This window comes from Theropithecus gelada, chromosome 2, assembly GCF_003255815.1.
Source record: "Theropithecus gelada isolate Dixy chromosome 2, Tgel_1.0, whole genome shotgun sequence".
Lineage (NCBI taxonomy): Eukaryota > Metazoa > Chordata > Mammalia > Primates > Cercopithecidae > Theropithecus > Theropithecus gelada.
In genome coordinates, this window is record NC_037669.1 from 18,141,432 (window position 1) to 18,159,617 (window position 18,186).

The window sequence follows — 18,186 nt, forward strand, 5'->3', positions numbered from 1 at the left end:
AATGCAAGGAGATTAAGATGGCTGAAGTGGAGAGAGCAATGTCCATTTTCATTGAAAGATTTAACTGCAGTCAGTTCAGTTCTGCAGATAACCATCTGAGTGCTCACTCGATTAACTCAACTAGAAATTCCTTGAAAAAAATGACTAGTTAGTTTGTAACTGTACTCTTTTAAGATTTATATAACTTGTGGTTTTGTGCTTTCTTTGTGAAATCAGGCACTATGCCAAGGCCTAGTAGGAAAAAAACAATTTATGGCAAACAGCCACCTTTCTCAACCCCTCCGAAATCAAACAATAAAATCAAACAGGTTTAATCTGGTGAGCATAGATATTTGAATGGATATTTGCACGTCCACCATTTGTTTAGACTATATTATAAGAAAGAGTAAGTCAGGCTTGTACTTTTTCCTCCAGTGTTTGTTCTTGGAATCATTTCTTTTTTTAGTTGCAGTGTTAGTGCCCGTGTATCTCCAACAGGTTAACAACTTTTAGTGAGGAAGGAAAATAAAACTATTGAGCATTGAATGAAAGAGGCATAAGCCTTGTTTAAATATTTTACAAAGTAATAATTAGGCATCAAACTGCTTCCTTTTTCCAACGTTGTCAAAATTCTGCCTATCGATGCTTCACTTTCATGGTGGTTGTTTCCATGCTGGATTCACTTCTGCCTATTCTATGCCAACTTTATCTTGTTGAATCATCTTCATATTAGTTGTTTTCATCGTTGTAGTCAAGACTTTAATGTCCTTTAAAGATAATTCTTTCATGACGTCTTCACTTTAGAGTACATCACCCAAACAAACATTGTTTGTACAACACAATGCAGAGGAAATTTGTTTGTGTGACTCAGTTAGTTATGTATTTTGTTACTGTAACTCAGATCCCTGGGGGGACATTAATATGGAAATATTTGAAATATTGTTACTAGAACTCTATTATTAACAGCATACAAAAGAGCCTTGAGGATTGACAGGTATAGCAGACACCCTGAGTTATCAGTATGTAGATTCCAGCTAAGGGTTGTCTTTGTCCCCAGGGAAAATAATTGGGGGTGGAGGTAGTAACATGGTGAATCTTGATTCAAGTGCTTTTGTTTGTAAAATTAGAATAATTTAATATTGCAAATTACTATATTTACTGTGTATTTAAGTCTTTTTTTAAAGATATGACATTTTTCTTATGGTAAAATCTGTTGTTAGATCCAGAACTGAGGTATCTTATGTAAGGTAGAGACAAATAGATTTTCTTACTGTGTTTGTTAACTGTGATTTTGTTAACTATAACTATAAAACTGTCTTCATTCTAATTGCTATAATAGTTTACGTTTGCAAATTTCACTAATCTATTTGCAAAGTGTAGCAGGACTACAAAAGTATACAAGGAAGCCATATAAACTTAAATTGCTTGTTGTTTCTAGGTTACTATAAAGTGCCTTTCAGTTGCTGGTGTTTGACTTTCTTTGTGCATCAAGAATTATACATATGTTTTGCAAAGCATGCTATTTCTGTGAATAGCCACCATGAAGATAGAACTTAACAGTGAAATATTTTTCAGTCAACTAGAGCAAAAATTAGGTTTCTGGTGAAGATAACAGCAAACATATGCCTTCTCATTTTTGTTTATTTTCATTTTTTAGTGATTACACTTTTGCTATTATACTGTTTCCATCTGTGTTGTTGTAGACTTGAATGCTTCTTAGCTTTTCCCTTTTAGAGTACACCACCCAAACATTGTTTGTACAACACAATGCAGAGGAAATTTGTTTGTGTGAGACAGTTAGTTATGTATTTTGTTACTGTAACTCAGATCCCTGGAGGGACATTAATATGGAAGTATTTGAAATAACGTTACTAGAACTCTATTATTAATAGCATACAAAAGAGCCTTGAGGATTGACAGGTGACTATTCTAAACATTTCTGCTTATTTTTGAAATGAAACGTTAGAATGAAGTATGCTTTTATACTTTAAAGGATATTTTTAGATTATGCTTCTTTAGTATTTTGTATTTTAGAACCAATTTTCTGAAAATGAGATGTATAAACTTGCTTGCTTTTGTATGTTAATAGAATGATTGAGAATTCAGTTTGGGGAAAAGTTGAAAAATCAGAATATTATACTTTTAGAATTGCAAAACTTAAATAGAATTGTTCAGTCTCTTATAAATGCCACCCCTGTTATTACATTTACCTATTAAAGCGTATGCATTTGAATCTCACAGTGTCACAGGGGATAATTACTAAACCTTGAGTTGTATCGAGTTCTATCATTAAATACTCATGAGTATTGAGATAGTGTGTTCAGACAGAAGTGTATCTGTAATTTCAGAGATGGGAAACAATAATTGTAATTTTGATTCCCTAAGAAGGGATGAGGCCTTTTTTGAGTTAGAACTTGACTATTAGAAAAGATTTTTGAAAGTAAGAATACAAAGAATTATTTCTTTAGTCGAGATAGGGGAAACATCTGCAAAGCTTACAGAGGCTGGAGTGGAAGTGGAGGTAGCATGAGGACCAATATGACTGCAGAGTTGTAGGAAGTTAGTGTGGATCACTAGTTTTGTGCCCTATTATAGAAAGACACACAGAAACATGAATTTGATGTGCTTGGGTCTGAAGCCAATGAGTTTCTTGAGGAAAGTGATGTTCTAACAAGTTCAGCTATCTAAAGAGTAGTAGCTAGTGCTTGACTAGTGGTTGTAAGTAGGCCTGTAATCAAAGTTTGGGCCTAACCAAGGGTTGTGACAGTGGAAATATGTAAGAAGAGATATGCACAAGGGAAATTTTTAAGGAAGGTCTCACAGGACAATGAGTGCATAATTTTTTAAGACTGTGATGGAGTAAAGGGTCAATTACATAATGCTTTTCTTCTTCAAACCTACTGCACTAGGAAATGCAGTCCTACAGGGAGGAAAACAGATTTCCTTTACCCTCACCTCTAATGACTATTTCTTTTGTCAATGTAAATTAGATAAACACTGAAGAGGGTACTGCTTCTCTACTTGTTTTTTTATATCCCCGATGAGATCAGCTTTTATTTAACTCTCTTCCTCCCTTATGGTTTTATTACACTTCTAAGAAGGAAGACTTACAGACATTTGGCACTCAAATAGTTTGGTAACTCTGAAATCTGAACTCAATTTGGTAACTCTAAGCATTGCTTAATGGAAAGAATCTTTAAAAAACAAAGCAGAAAAATTGGGACAATAATTTTTCCATAAAATGTGTAATTTTCATGTTATTAACAACTTTTTAGAAAAACTTATTTTTTAGGAGAAACAATATTTCCTTTATGTTTTCTTTGTGAAGAAATTCAACTCGATAATGACAACAGTGTAACTGTATGTCCAGGACATTGAGAAGACTAGACTGTGTGTCTCTAGTTGATTTCAAAGCCAAATTATTATTTTTTTTCAGGACTGCAGCATTCCAGAGATAGAGCTTTTCCCACAATCTGACCCAGCCTGTTGTCCTGTCTACATACAGAGAGCAGTCCCCAACTTGGAAGAACTGAATATCTCCAAATCTATGTCCTTCACTGTGAAGTCAGGAGTGTACGTATCAGTTCCTTTTTATTATAGTGATTGATGGCCACCAAAGTTAACTTTTTGTTTCGTATTTCAATAGATGACATACATAGTTCTAAAGTTTCTAGCTAATGTTTATACTCTCAGTCACCCAAGAAAGACTGCAGAGGTTAAAAGATTCTTTCTTTGGATCTAACTAGAGCTTTGATATATGACTCACAGGAGCAGGTATAGAATTCTGAGATGTAGTTCTCGATATATGGATCTGTTGTCTTTTCATCCAACAAATTCTGTGATTGAGAAATAAAAGCATGTCCCTGGCCTAAAATTTTGGAGCCTGAACTATTTCTAGGGTGTCTAAGTTCTAATAGTCACTGACTGCCTCTGTGGTATCAGGCACATACGGCTTTTTTGCTTATGACTCCTCTGTTCCTGAAAAGCAGATGGTGTTACTCTCATATTATATGTGGGTGATTTGTCCTAGGCTACTAGCTGGTACGTGTGGATTTGATACTAGGCCTCTCTGTTTCTAGAGGTATCTGTAGGATGATGGGTCTAAGTTCCGTCTTAGTTCATTCCCAGATTGACTTGACTCCAAACCCTGTGGATATCTGGCTCAACATGAAACCCTCTGCTCCCTCACTGTTTTTGTTTACTCTGGTGATGGTTGGTGTACAATTTGGGGGTCACTGTAGGACAACTTTTTTGTCCCCCCTACATGTGAATTAGAACTCGTGGGCAGGCCAGCCGTGTGTGGTGGCTCGTGCCTGTAATCTCAGCACTTTGGGAGGCCAAGGTGGGTGGATCACCTGAGGTCAGGAGTTCGAAAACAGCCTGACCAACATGGAAAAACCCCATCTCTACTTAAAAAATACAAAAAAATTAGCTGGGCATGGTGGCACATGCCTGTAATCCCAGCTACTCGGGAGGCTGAGGCAGGAGAATCGCTTGAACTCAGAAGGCAGGGGTTGCAGTGAGCCGAGATTGCGCCATTGCACTCCAGCCTGGGCAACAAGAGCAAAACTCTATCTCAAAAAAAACAAAACAAAACAAAACAAAACAAAACAACTTTTGGGCAGGCCAGTAATTGGCCGTGTCCATGAGGAATGTCTGTAATTATCAAGCTTAGCTGGAAAATGGGTCTTTTGGGAATCTGATTGCGAATACTCTTCCTTAGGCAGCCAATAGAACTGATATTGATTCTAAAAATGTGGCTCAAAATGTAAAACACCTTGTGGAATCCCTGCCTCTGATTGTTCCAGTTTAAAAAAGAATGGAATATAGTAAAATTTGTTTTGATTTTCTAATTATTTCCCACTTGAATTAAAGGTGCCACATGTTTTAGGTATCGGAAAAATAAAAGTAATGCCTAATGATTGGAAAACATATTAGACTTATTAAGGACAGATAGCTTATTATAGGATGGATAATGTGTGAACGTAAATACTTAATAACATGGTAACTGTTATCGTGATATAATGTCTGGCTCTCACTTTGAGTGTGTTTTACTAGTGTAATTCTGTGATGGAGGATTTTGTTTTTTTATTTTGGTAGCACTTTTTACCTGCCGAACTAGACTAAATCAGTACTGTTATACTTTAACTAACTATCTATTTTTATATAGTTGGCTTGCCTACCCAGATATTAATTTTAAGGGACAAGCTACAGTTCTGGAGGAAGACCATGGGCTCTTTGAGATTTCTACAGCAGAAATGAAATCATTACATCCGCTTCAAATGGTAAGCAAATTTAAAAAGAAGCATTCCTTTTCCCAAGTACCCATGAATCCAAAATTAAATAACCATGATGGTTGCTCATGCATCTCAATCTCAAGAAGTGAATATGTGTACCACTGAATTGGCAAACTATTGTACTGTAGTGCCTTCAGTATTTACAGTATTTCTTTTTTGTTGCAAACATTTACTTAGTGGCAAACTGTTCAATTAAACATTGGCTATGTGATAAACCATTTTTGGTTAGTCCATGCCCTTTAAAAACATAGCCACTAGGACAAACTGAAACATTTTAAGAAATATCACAATGTGGAGTAGCACTTGAAACAAAAAAAAAACCCTACAGAATTGGGGTTTTTGTAGGGAAAAAGTTACTTTTCATGCTGTTCAACTTTGAGGTCACAAAGACAGTGCATGTGATCAAAAGTGTTGGTCGAACTTGGAAAGGTTAGTGTGGTTAGCTCAGTGCTCCAATTTAGAAAGCCCAAATAATTCTAGGGAAGACTTTGGGATTAGCTGGCTAAGAAATCTACTCTGCTGAATGAGATTTCTAAGTTTACTAGCAATACCACTCTTCTTTTTGGGACACTCTGAAGTGGGATTAAATCTTAATTGGTCATGTGTAGTCAAGGGCTAAAGCTCAGTTTCCTTCCTCATAGTAGTTGTAATCTGGAAAGTGTATCCTTAAGATTTCTTGCCCCATCTACATTGATGAGGAACACTATAACTTGGTTTTGACTACTATAGAGTTCTATATTTAGAATTTAAAATTTAGCACAATTTAAATTTGACTGATGTGTAATCTTCACTGATTAGATTTTTATGTAACCTACATATATCACTTTCAGATATTACGTTCAAATATTTTAAATATTTACCTGTCTAATATTAAACTATCTTGTCATCTTAAGGGTGGACTGAAAGTGGAAATGCCCATGAACTTAAAGGTAAGTCTTGAACTGATTTTTGTAGCAGGCTAAAGAGTCTCCGGATTAATATTTAGGTATTTTGAATTCTTGGAATAAAAAGTACCTCCACATATGATTATACTTAGCTAATGGATTTGAGGGAGTTGGGAAGTGAATGCACAAAATGTTTGATGAGGGCCCACCCTGTGGCTGTGAATGGAGAGTGGGATCAGTCTGCAAAGATGGAGGTCTGTACCAATAAATCAGTCAGACTCACTAGATTTCTGCTGCGGGGTGGAAAGGTGATAGGTTTGATTTTTGTTTTGGAGGAGGGGACTTGAGATAGCAGGTAGTTATTAAAGTGGAGATATCTAGCAGGCCTTTGGGAGTGATGCTCAGGAAGGTGATCAAGGCTGATCAAAAGGAAGTGTAGGTAACTCTTATCAGATAGATGGCAGTTTGTAAGTATGAGCATCCAAAGGGAAGAGTAGAGGCGAGGCAATGAAAATGGGTGGCAGTGGTGCCAGGATCAAGCAAATTCAGGGAAAGAAAGGAGGAAACAGAATTACAAAGTATTTTTAGAGAAAGAAGGCAAACCAGTACAGTGATAAAAGATGCAAACAGGCCTGCCTATAATTTGGTTATAGCACCTGCAGAGGCAGGTGTGGAAGCAGGGATTCATTTGTCTTCCTCTTCTCTAAAACAAGACAGAATTCCTTCAACTCTACCATTTCTGGGCTTTCTCATTTATGGAACTGACTTCCATTCTCTCAGACACATAGATGGAGTCTTTTAAAACTTCTGTGTCTGAGTGTATCTAATATACTTTGACTGCGTGTTGGAATTATACATATTGGAATTTTAAAAGATGCTTGTGCCTGGGCTGCACTCCCGGAGATACCATATTAGTTTGGGCCATGGTCAACAATTTCCAAAGAGTCCTAGGTGATTCTATTTGCAGTTAAGATGTAAAAGGTGTAAATTAGCTGTGGTGCTGTCTGAATGCCTTCTGTCTCACGTCTCCTAGTCTGGTCAATCAGGACTTCAGTTGTGACAGGCTGGATCTTCCTTGGACATTTGCAGTTTGACAGGTTGTAGGTGTACATGAATGGATTGGTAATAACAATTTATAAGTCGTTTGATATTAATTTGTGGCTTACTCTTCAAAGAATTTGTATTTCTTACTGAGTTTCAATGTGGTCAGCATATGTAACATGTATTAAAACCAAATAAAACTTTGTCATTTCAAATATAGTACCCAGTGCAAACCTAACATGGAAAAGTGCAGGATCAGTACTATATAAATTTTCCCTAATATTAGCAGTTTTTAGTCATAAGGCAGCTATAACCTTTTTGATTTAGTGTTTTTAAGCATGGGGTTTATTTGGCAAGATATTGAGTTGACATTTGTGCACAAATTATTCCATTACCCACAAATAGGACCAAGTGAGAGAATGTGGATAGATAAATGCTGTTGTCACTTCCTCATACTTAATGCAGCTGGTATTTGAGAAGTAAAAAAACAGCAAAATAGTAAAGAAGAAATACTATTCCAATCCAAATTTGAAGTAAATGCCAGAAATTTGTTTCTGACAATACGTATTGCATCCCCTCGATTTAAATCAAATATCCAGTCTTTAGAAATAATATTTTTCGATAATTTCTTATTTTTAAGTAAGTTTTGTATTTAAATTCTAAAATTGGCATGTCTGTTTCTTCTCAATGAATAGTAGGCCATAGAAGTAGTTAGTTGTAAGAAACACTATGTATTTTTAAAAGTCAATAGATAATTTATTGTTATACCCTGGAATCTCAAGAGGTTCTTTAAGGGAAATTCAGTAAGTAGAAGGAAGGTCTATATTAAATTCTGAACACAGGGATATACTTACAAAGATAATTCAAGAATCAGTTATAAGGCAGTTTACCCTATGAGATGGTCCTAGTATTTGGGTGACCAAAACAATGTGATCACACTCAAGTATATTATTATAATATGAGAGAAACTTATTATTAAATAAGATATTTTACCTTTATGATGATAAAGACTCACATATTCTTTGTGAATATCCAACATTGTGCTATACTGTAAGTATACATGAGGGGACTTCAAAATGTTCATGGAAAAAATGGAATTAAAATATAAAAATAAATATAGACCTTATTTTTCATCATAAGCTTCGTCACTGTCAAGACACTTTCGTAAGCAGTCATACCAGCTATTTAGTCCATCCCTAAAGAACTGAGGGTCTTGGTGAATTAACTATGTCAATGCAGTCTTTTTTACATTATTAACTGAAGGAAAGTGGGTTCCCTTTAAAATTTTTGTTAAGATTAGGAAGAAGCCAGAAGGAGGCAGTTCAGGAGTGTAAGGTGGATGCCTAATGATTTCTCATGGAAACTCTTGGGAAATTGACCTTGTTGAGGAGAGAATGAATGGGAGCATTGCTGTGGTAGAGAATGACTTCCTGGTGAAGCTTCCCTGGTTGTTTTTCTGCTAAAGCTTTAGCTAACTTTTTCAAAACACTTTCATAATAAACAGATGTTGTCCTTTGGCCATCCAGAAAACCAACAAACAAAATGCCTTGAACATCCCAAAAAACTGTTGCCACGACCCTTGCCATTAACTGGCCTACTTTTGCTTTGACTGGATCACTTCCACCTTTTGGTAGCCATTGCTTTGATTGTGCTGTTTTCAGGATCATACAGGTAAAGCCATGTTTCATCTCCTGTTATAATTCTTTGAAGAAATGCTTCAGGATCTTTATCCCATTTTTTAAATTTTCAGTTGAAGACTCTGCTCTCATCTGCAGCTGATCAGAGCATAACGGTCTTGGTACCTATAGAATGGAAAGTTTGCTCAACTTTAATTTTTCAGTCGAAATTGTGCAGGCTGAACTAACTGAGATATCTGTGGTGTTGGCTATTGTTTCTGCAGTTTATTGTCAGTCCTTTTCAACTAGAGTTCAAATAAGATGAATTTTTTCCTTTCAAATTGATGTGGATGGTCTGCCGATTCATGCTTCATCTTCAACATCATCTCTTCCCTTCTTAAATGAGTTATCTATGTGTAAACTGCTGATTTCCTTGGGGTATTGTCTCCATAAACTTTTTGTAAATCATCAGTGATTTCACCATTCTTCTACCCAAGCTTCACCATAAATTTGTTTATTCTTGCTTCAATTTTAGCAAAATTTGTATTGCTCTGATAGGGGCTTTTTTCCAACTTCTGTTTCATTCTTCTTAGTACCTCAAACTAGATCCTGTTCAGATGTGTTATAACAAGTTAGTAGGAGTTGATTTGGGTGCAAAAAATTTTGCAATCCATGCATAGTTTTTTGTAATACATCTTTTCCGTGAACTTTTTGAAATCTCTTCATATTAATTTAAAAAAATAGATAGTAGTCCCTGTACATTTTGTGGTCTTTTGTGTCACTTAAGTAAATATGTATCTATAGTAAAATATAAACATGTTAAATACTTTTTCAGGTTATTATTTATGAAAAACCTCACTTCCATGGACAGGCTAAAGAGTTTAGTGAGCATATAGATTCTGTTCCTAACTTTTTGAAAAATGATGGAGATTTTCACAGAATTGGATCAATTCGTGTCATTGGTGGAGTGTGAGTATCATATTTTTAATATTTGCTCTAGTAGTCTATTTTTGAAGGTCAGCACAAAAATGTGCTAAGCGAAGCAAAAACAACGTTTTTAATCTAAAAATATACATTTCTTCTGTAATATGGAAAGTAAAAAATATTACTTATGGTTTTCTGTGGACTCTTGTTTCTATTAAAGATTTTGAGATATATTAAATGTAGAAAATAGTTTCTAAAACTTCAACACCTTGTATTTCTGAACACAGGATAGACTATAAGAATTGCAAAATAAAATTAGGTTTTCACAAGTTATGAACGTGAATGAGAGCCCCAGTTTTTATCCACTATTCTGTTGATCATACTTGACTTATGTACCAAGGACCTTGGCAGTGAGCCTTCCCTTCTTAAAAAAGGATCTGGGTTGTATGTTTCCAAAGTCAAGGATTTTTGACATTGGTTGCCCCCTCGGACTCTGAACTGCTTTTGAGGAAGCTCTCTAGGAACCCCTGCATATAATCCCAAGTGTAACCATCATTGGTACCATCCCAGTCTTAGTCAGCAGTTACTGTGGCAGAAGCCTCCCAAATCTATGATGAGCCTGGGATGTACCTTTATATTTGTATCCTGGCAGGTGAAACAATGAAGAAGAAACTGTCCTCATTGTTTATTTATCGTTGTCAACCCAATGCTGGAATCCCTCTAGAAACATTCTGTTGTCTCTCTGTTGATACATTGGTTTTTTGGGAATGTTAATTTGTTTTAATTATCAGTATCTCTTGATATTTGCAGTAACATCATATAATTTTGCTAATAGCTACTCTAGTAAAAGATGCTACTAAAATATTTTATTCACAAAAGTTAAGTGAATTATTTGAGATCACTCAAGGGTCTATATTTAGAGAACTAGACTTTGCAATTTCTGACAGTAAATTAAGTAATAGCCATACTAGTCAAAATAAAAATGTAAGAGATTATATATGCTGGATATGTAGATTATATCATTATTAGTCTGACATATTAATCACTTCCTTGTCCTTCAATTTAAAAATTTTATTTGGGTCTTGAAGAACAAATATGGTTTGGATAAACACATTTTTATTGTGTTTATTTGTAATATTATCTGGTTTGTGAACACACATGTTTCTTGTTAACCCTGCTATAAAATATTTTTGCCTTTTCCTCCCTTTGAGATCTAAATGTTTTTCCTATTAACTAGATTGACTTAGGTTAAAACCAATTTTCTGCTGCATAGAAAATTATCTGCTAAAATTCTGTGTGATGTATATTGTTATTCTCTAAGGTTTTTTTTTTTTTGAAAAATAGCTATTTTGTAAAAATCCTAAGTAAACATGACTTGTAATGCAGGATACAAACTTTCATTTGTCTGTGACAACTGCAGAAGAAAGATGTGATGTCCCTATTTAAAGAGGAATAGCTGATTATTTTTTCACAACTTCTACCGTTTTTTGGTTTTGTTGTTTAATTGTATCTGTAGGTAGCATGGACTCCATCCCTGTAACCATCTTGAGGAATCTGGGGAAAGTAAAACTAATGTTTCTTAACTTTTCTCAGATAACCCTTATCTTTAAATATACCAGATGGATATACAAATTGAATCTTAACCAAAACTTAGTCTATTAAGAAAAACTGAGTACATCGTTATTGGACTGTCATATAATGAATTTGTGAATCTTAATCGATCCTTTAAGGTCTTTTATACCTTTTATTTCTTTTCCCATTCAGATATAAATAAAAGCGTGTTTTGAGTAGCCACACTTACGTAAAATAAAGCTTAGAATTTAAAAGTTGTTTTGTGAAATTTATTTTCATATAACAGTTGAAGAATAGAATAATGTTAGTTCATTTCCATAGTACAGATATACTGAGATGTATAAATAGGTTTATAGGTTTATTCCAATTCATGTGGACCTTGTGCCCCACCATCATACCTATGCTTACAGAAAGGGGAGAGGGTGTAACAATTAATGGCTGCTATTTTGTGCCCTATGAAAACAATTATTTGGAATATTTTCTGTATCTTCACAACCACAGTAGGAGTGAAGAAAGAAAAAGCAGTAGTAGGCAGCCGTCCTAGGCTTTATTTTGTCAAGCTCCTGATTTTCAAAGTTCCCAACCCTGGAGCTCAGAAATAGTCACCCTTGGAGTCTGCACTATTGGAGGGCCTCTCAGCCTAACTACGCAGTGTGGCTAAAGGCAGATTCGAGAAGGCCAGCTTGTTTCATGAGCCATCTATGCCCACGTTGCATTAGATACTGTGGATTAGTTTATAAAAAGGTAAGCTTTATGGAGGAGCTTAATAACTCATGGTATTTATCAGTGTCTTATACTGATAGTTTTAGATTAGAAGTCAAGAAAGTAGTGGGACCAACATTCCCCACCTGTAAGTATCTACAGATGTCCTTGTATACATGTAGGGCCTTGAGGCTAATAACAGCTTAGTCGAATTTCTTGGTTCCTCTTTGATAAACCATCTTGTATTTTGTTTTAGAACCGAAGCCTGGTGACAGATTCGCTTGATTTAAACCCTGAATAAATGTTTCATGTAAAAGTCATTCCGCTGTTCCAGAATGGCTTAATTAGTAAAATAAAAATGATTATCTTTGGATCTCCATGTAAATTTGTATCTTTTCTCATTGGCTCTATGCACTTTGTATTATATTTACTTGACACACTGTTCTCTGACCCCCTTGTGCTGTAGTATCAAGTCACACCATAAACATTTAAAAAGCATTGCTCTGTTGCAATTCTGTAATTAACCTTTTGTTGGGAAAAGCCTCCAAATTATAAAAATTATTGATCTATGAAGCACACACCATTTGTCTATCTTTGTAAATGAAACAAAACTAATGTGCTGCTTTTTACAATATGGAGATGAGCCACTATGAGGTTTACCTTGATTGTCTCTGTTTTGCTTTCTTGACTACAGTTTTATTAATGGGTCATTTGGGTGTCCCCTGTATTTCTAGGTGGGTTGCCTATGAAAAAGAACATTTTAAAGGCCAGCAGTTTCTGCTTGAAGAAGGAGACTTTGAAGACAGTAATGCTTGCGGTGCATTAAGTGGCCCTATCTTGTCTTTCCGGTACTTACAAGCTGTGAGTTAGCTTCTTTATCCTTAATGTTCTACCTTTTAAAAAATCTGTCCACAAAAATTGGACATGACTTCTGATAGAACATGCGATTATAAAATAGAAGAGCATGAACCTCAACTGCTTATGCAACTTGCCTATTTTTCTTAACTGCAATGATTATTATGGCTTTTTTTAAAACTTTTCACCCATTGTTTCCATAATCATTTTTTGAGTACCTTCTTTGTTAGATGCCAGGAGTGGCCAGACTGAGCCCCCACATTTACACAGCAGGCAGTCTGGTAAGGAAGATAGCACTTATATAAATGTTTGGTATTGCTTGGCTATGATTGTATTAAGTACAAAGTACTCAGGGTTCCCAGAAAAAGGTCAGTTGGTCAGTTATCCCCTCTTGAATAGAGAGGGCTTCATGGAAAAGATGACAGTTGGCTGAAATTTCAAGTTCAAAAAAGAGTTAACCAAGTGAAGAAGTTCTAGAACAGGGTGAAGGAAAAAGGTAGGTGCCTGTTTAGCAAGAGATTAACACGTTAATGTGTAAAGTCAAGGTTATAAGCCATTGATTCTCAGCTGGGGGTGATTTTACCCCTTAGGGGGCCTTTGGCAATGTCTGGAGACATTTTGGATTGTCATATCTGGAGCAAGGGTGCTACTCCTGCAGGGTAGAGGCAACAGTTGCTGCCCCTAGAATGTGAAGGACAGTCCCCAACAACAAAGAATTACAGGGTCCCAAATATTAATAGTGCTGAGATTGAGAAACCCTCATGTAAGCGAAATTTTGCCATGTTTAGGGAAATGTGGTTAACTTGGGATGTTAGGGAGAACTTTGGAAAGATGAGTCTAAAGCCAGATAATGAAGGACCATATTGAGGAGTTCAGATTTTTTTTTTTTCCTGAGTTGACCATGAACTGTTGATGGATTTTAGGCCTAGTAAGCATGATTACATTAATTACTTAGAAAGATCTTTCTGGTGACTATACCAAATGAGTTGGAAACTAATTCTACCTGAAAGAAATATAAAACAATCCACTGAAGATTAGGCACTGGGATTGCTTGAGCAATAGATAAATAATTTGTGATGTATTTAGTCTACAATTGTAATGCACAGGGGCCATGGGATTTTCTTTATTTAGCCATGTCTTACTTGATATCTAAAAGGTAAGCAAGACAAAGCAAGACAGAGCCTTCTTTATGCTTTAGATCATTGTGACCATGTACACTGAGGAAATCATGGCTCATTATTCAAAGCATCGTCCACCCAGTATTGAATAATTTAAAATTTTCTCCCAGCTTATTTAAGAAAAAGTTGGGTGGCGCATTGCTAATGCTAGAAATGTTCATCCCTGAATTTGATGGTGTCTTCTAAAGATGATTTTAAAGCAAGCATAACAAAAGACCAAACCCCAAGTCACTAGTTGAAATCTCCCAGTAGTAGAAAATGTGGAAAGTTACAAATATTGCAACTACATAGCTAAATAATTAGGAGATATTTGATATAGACAGAGGCTAAAATACATAATAGAAAAAATAGCAGAGACAAATATGCTAATTACTACTGCAAACAAAAGTTCTGGGCATGTACAAAAATGATGACAGTTTTTTTGGGGTTTTTTGTTTTGTTTTTTTTTGTTGTTTTTTTTTTTGAGATGGAGTCTCGCTGTGTTGCCCAGGCTGGAGTGCAGTGGCACAATCTCAGCTCACTGCAAGCCCCACCTCCCGGGTTCACGCCATTCTCCTGCCTTAGCCTCCCAAGTAGCTGGGACTACAGGCGCCCGCCACCATGCCTGGCTAATTTTTTGTATTTTTAGTAGAGATGGGGTTTCACCGTGTTAGCCAGGATAGTCTCGATCTCCTGACCTCGTGACCCACCCACCACCTGCCTCAGCCTCCCAAAGTGCTGGGATTACAGGCATAAGCCACCACACCTGGCTGGTTTTTTAAAAAATATATAAGTAAAAATACCCTTCAAACAATATCTTCTCTTCTGTCTTCCTTAAATTAGATTTTTAAAAAATTAAAATATTAGTTGTTAACTCATAGCTAAAGATGTTATTATAATCCTCATAATAATCTTAACATTTATGAAGAACTTACTAATAGCTTTATATGCATATTTGTACTAATCTTCACAAAGACTATGAATTGGAGACTCTTATGATTCCTGTCTTAGAGATACAGAAACTGATTGTCTAAGAGGTTAAGTACTGTGCCCAAGTGTAGACCTGTGATTTGAGGGCAAGTCTGTCTTACTCTAGAGCCCATGTGAGATTATCCATTTTCCATTGCTCCAAAATGCTTAAACTTAAAAAGTACCTTAACAATAAAAAACTGGATTTCATTCAGACTTACCAGCATTTCATTTGTAGCTATAAATATAGGATCACATTACAGACCAATATACATATATAATAAATACATGATTTTCAGACACTTTATCATTTACATTTAAGTTCACTAAAATATTTTCAGATGAAATACACTAAAATATCTACATGTATTTAGACAATATAAAATATATATGTACATACTGTGAAAATGCTTTAAAAACTTGCTTATCAAATTATACTTAGAAAAATTGTATATTCCCCAGACACAACATTATTATTGGAAAGGAGTTCTTAAAGTTCTTGTAGTTGTGACAGCCCTCTGTGACTTAATATGTAGAGTTAATGTGAGACATTGTTACCCCATACAGAGGCTGAGATGTCTCCAGCCTGGGGAAGAGTGAAGCACTGCATTTAAGATCTCCATTGAAGTAATATAAAATACACTAGAGGACAGATAGAAGAGCTGCATAATGCAATACAGTTTTCAAATGTCCTGGCTCCAGTATATGGAACACTCTGGATCTACAAAGGTCAAATACCGGACATGTTCCTTAGGGATCATGTGATCTGTGTCATGGAGTGCTTTGGAGAGGACAACTAGAAATGTGTTCCTAATTCCAAATGAGTCATTCAAATACATTGGAGTTGATTTTTTTTTTCCTTTTTTTTTTTAAGGCAAGGACCAAAAGGAATATAACAGTATTTAGGCTCCAGGGACTAGGGAATTTTTATTCCTTGACTTCCTCAATAACACTTTCTTGGTGTGCTTGTTTTTCCCTAGTTTTCTACTAGATTAATTTTATATTTGCTTTTGTTGCGATTTTCAGACTTTAGGCCTCTTTTCAGACCTTCGACATCAGGTTGGTATGCAGCGGAGACCATTTTTCTCTCCTAAATTAATGGATACATTAGATCTCCACCAATGTCTCATGTCACATTGCCCTCTGGAGATTGTAATGCAAGGACTCAGCTGAGGGATTTTATGGAATTTAAAAGTAATCAAATTACTGATCCTTAAGACTTATCTTTGGGCCTGAAGCAATTGCTCAATAGTGTTCTCTTAGTAGCAGGCAGTACTGTGCCTGAGATTCTACTAACTTACGCAAGTGCTTTAAAATATAAAATGGAATACAGTTTTTAAGGTAGTTCCATCATTGTTCCTTAGTCTCAAGCAGAAGAGCTACATTTAAATCTAGGTGACTTTGGCAGTTACTTAATTGTGTAGAAAAGCAGCGATGGTAGTAATCTAGTCATCTCACAGGGCTTACCCTGGACTTTATTCTGTTAGTTGGTTAAAAACTCTTAATTATATTTAATATTCCATCAAGTGACGGATGAAGTAAAAGTCTTATTAAAGTAAAAGGCGTATTAAACCATTGGACATTTACATTGTTTACAATTTTTCACTATTGTAAATAATACATTTTTGCATACAAGTTTCTCACCATTTAGTTCCCTTAGGAGACTTCTTTTTTTTATTTTTATTTTTTTATTTATTTATTTTTTAATTTATTTATTATTATTATACTTTAAGTTGTAGGGTACATGTGCATAACATGCAGGTTTGTTACATATGTATACTTGTGCCATGTTGGTCTGCTGCACCCATCAACTCGTCATTTACATCAGGTATAACTCCCAATGCAATCCCTCCCCCCTCCCCCCTCCCCATGATAGGCCCCGGTGTGTGATGTTCCCCTTCCTGAGTCCAAGTGATCTCATTGTTCAGTTCCCACCTATGAGTGAGAACATGCAGTGTTTGGTTTTCTGTTCTTGTGATAGTTTGCTAAGAATGATGGTTTCCAGCTGCATCCATGTCCCTACAAAGGACACAAACTCATCCTTTTTTATGGCTGCATAGTATTCCATGGTGTATATGTGCCACATTTTCTTAATTCAAAAAGGAATTACAGGGTCAGAGAGTGTGAACAGTTTCTTTTTAAACTATTTTTTAAGCCATTTTCTAAAATAGATGTTTAATCTTGTGTGCATCAGCAATGTTTTGACAAAACTGAACTTTTAGATCTTTAAGAAATGCAAGTTTTGAGCCAGGCACGGTGGTTCACGCCTGTAATCCCAGCACTTTGGGAGGCCGAGGCGGGCAGATCACGAAGTCAGGCGATTGAGACCATCCTGGCTAACACGGTGAAACCCCATCTCTACTAAAAATACAAAAAATTAGCCGGGCGAGGCGGGCGCCTGTAGTCCCAGCTACTCCGGAGGCTGAGGCAGGAAAATGGCGGGAAGCTGGGAGGCGGAGCTTGCGCCACAGCACTCCAGCCAAGTGAAAGTTCTGGCAGGGCGCAGTGGCTCATGCCTGTAATCCCAGCACTTTGGGAGACCAAGGGGGCGGATCACCTGAAGTCGTGAGATCAAAACCAGCCTGACTAACATGGAGAAACCCCATCTCTACTAAAAATAAAAAATTAGCAAGGCGTGGTGGCACATGCCTTTAATCCTAGCTACTGGGGAGGCTGAGGCAGGAGAATTGCTTGAACCTGGGAGGCGGAGTTTGCAGTGAGCTGAGATCACACCCTTGCACTCCAGCCTGGGCAACAAGAGCGTCTCAAAAAAAAAAAAAAAAAAAGTGAAAGTTTTATCTAATTGTTTTAGTTTGAATTTCTTTAATTTACTAATGAAATTAGACATTTGCATATTTATTTTCTCTTTCGTGAACTTTGTCTTTTGCCAAAAATCTATTTGAGTCATAGAGATTTTCTTTGTTTTAAATGTGTTGACTCACTATAAATTTTTCTAATTTCCTATCGTTATTTTAATTTTTTAATGAGCATTTTTTGTTTAGCAAATTACATGTATTTTTCCTATTATATTTAAGCTCATAAAATCCTGTCACACATTGCCAAAGTACACTATTTACTTTTGTTTCATAGAGTTTTTGTTCCTTAGGCACAAGTGAGACTGGTTTCCTTGGCAATTAGTGTTGCTTATGATAGCCTATAAGTCTCAGCAATTTACTAACTGTTTATACAA

At 35.9% G+C, this 18,186-nt stretch overlaps 1 protein-coding gene across 1 annotated transcript in view; it reads left to right on the forward strand.

Annotated features, from left to right (window-relative positions):
• CRYBG3 (crystallin beta-gamma domain containing 3) overlaps nucleotides 1-18,186 on the forward strand; it is a 124,313-nt gene that overhangs the window by 65,832 nt on the left and 40,295 nt on the right. The window contains exons 8-12 of the mRNA XM_025376029.1: nucleotides 3,416-3,552; nucleotides 5,150-5,264; nucleotides 6,170-6,205; nucleotides 9,653-9,786; nucleotides 12,750-12,876. Of these exons, the coding sequence (XP_025231814.1) occupies nucleotides 3,416-3,552; nucleotides 5,150-5,264; nucleotides 6,170-6,205; nucleotides 9,653-9,786; nucleotides 12,750-12,876 (549 nt within the window). The remainder of the gene's footprint in view (nucleotides 1-3,415; nucleotides 3,553-5,149; nucleotides 5,265-6,169; nucleotides 6,206-9,652; nucleotides 9,787-12,749; nucleotides 12,877-18,186) is intronic.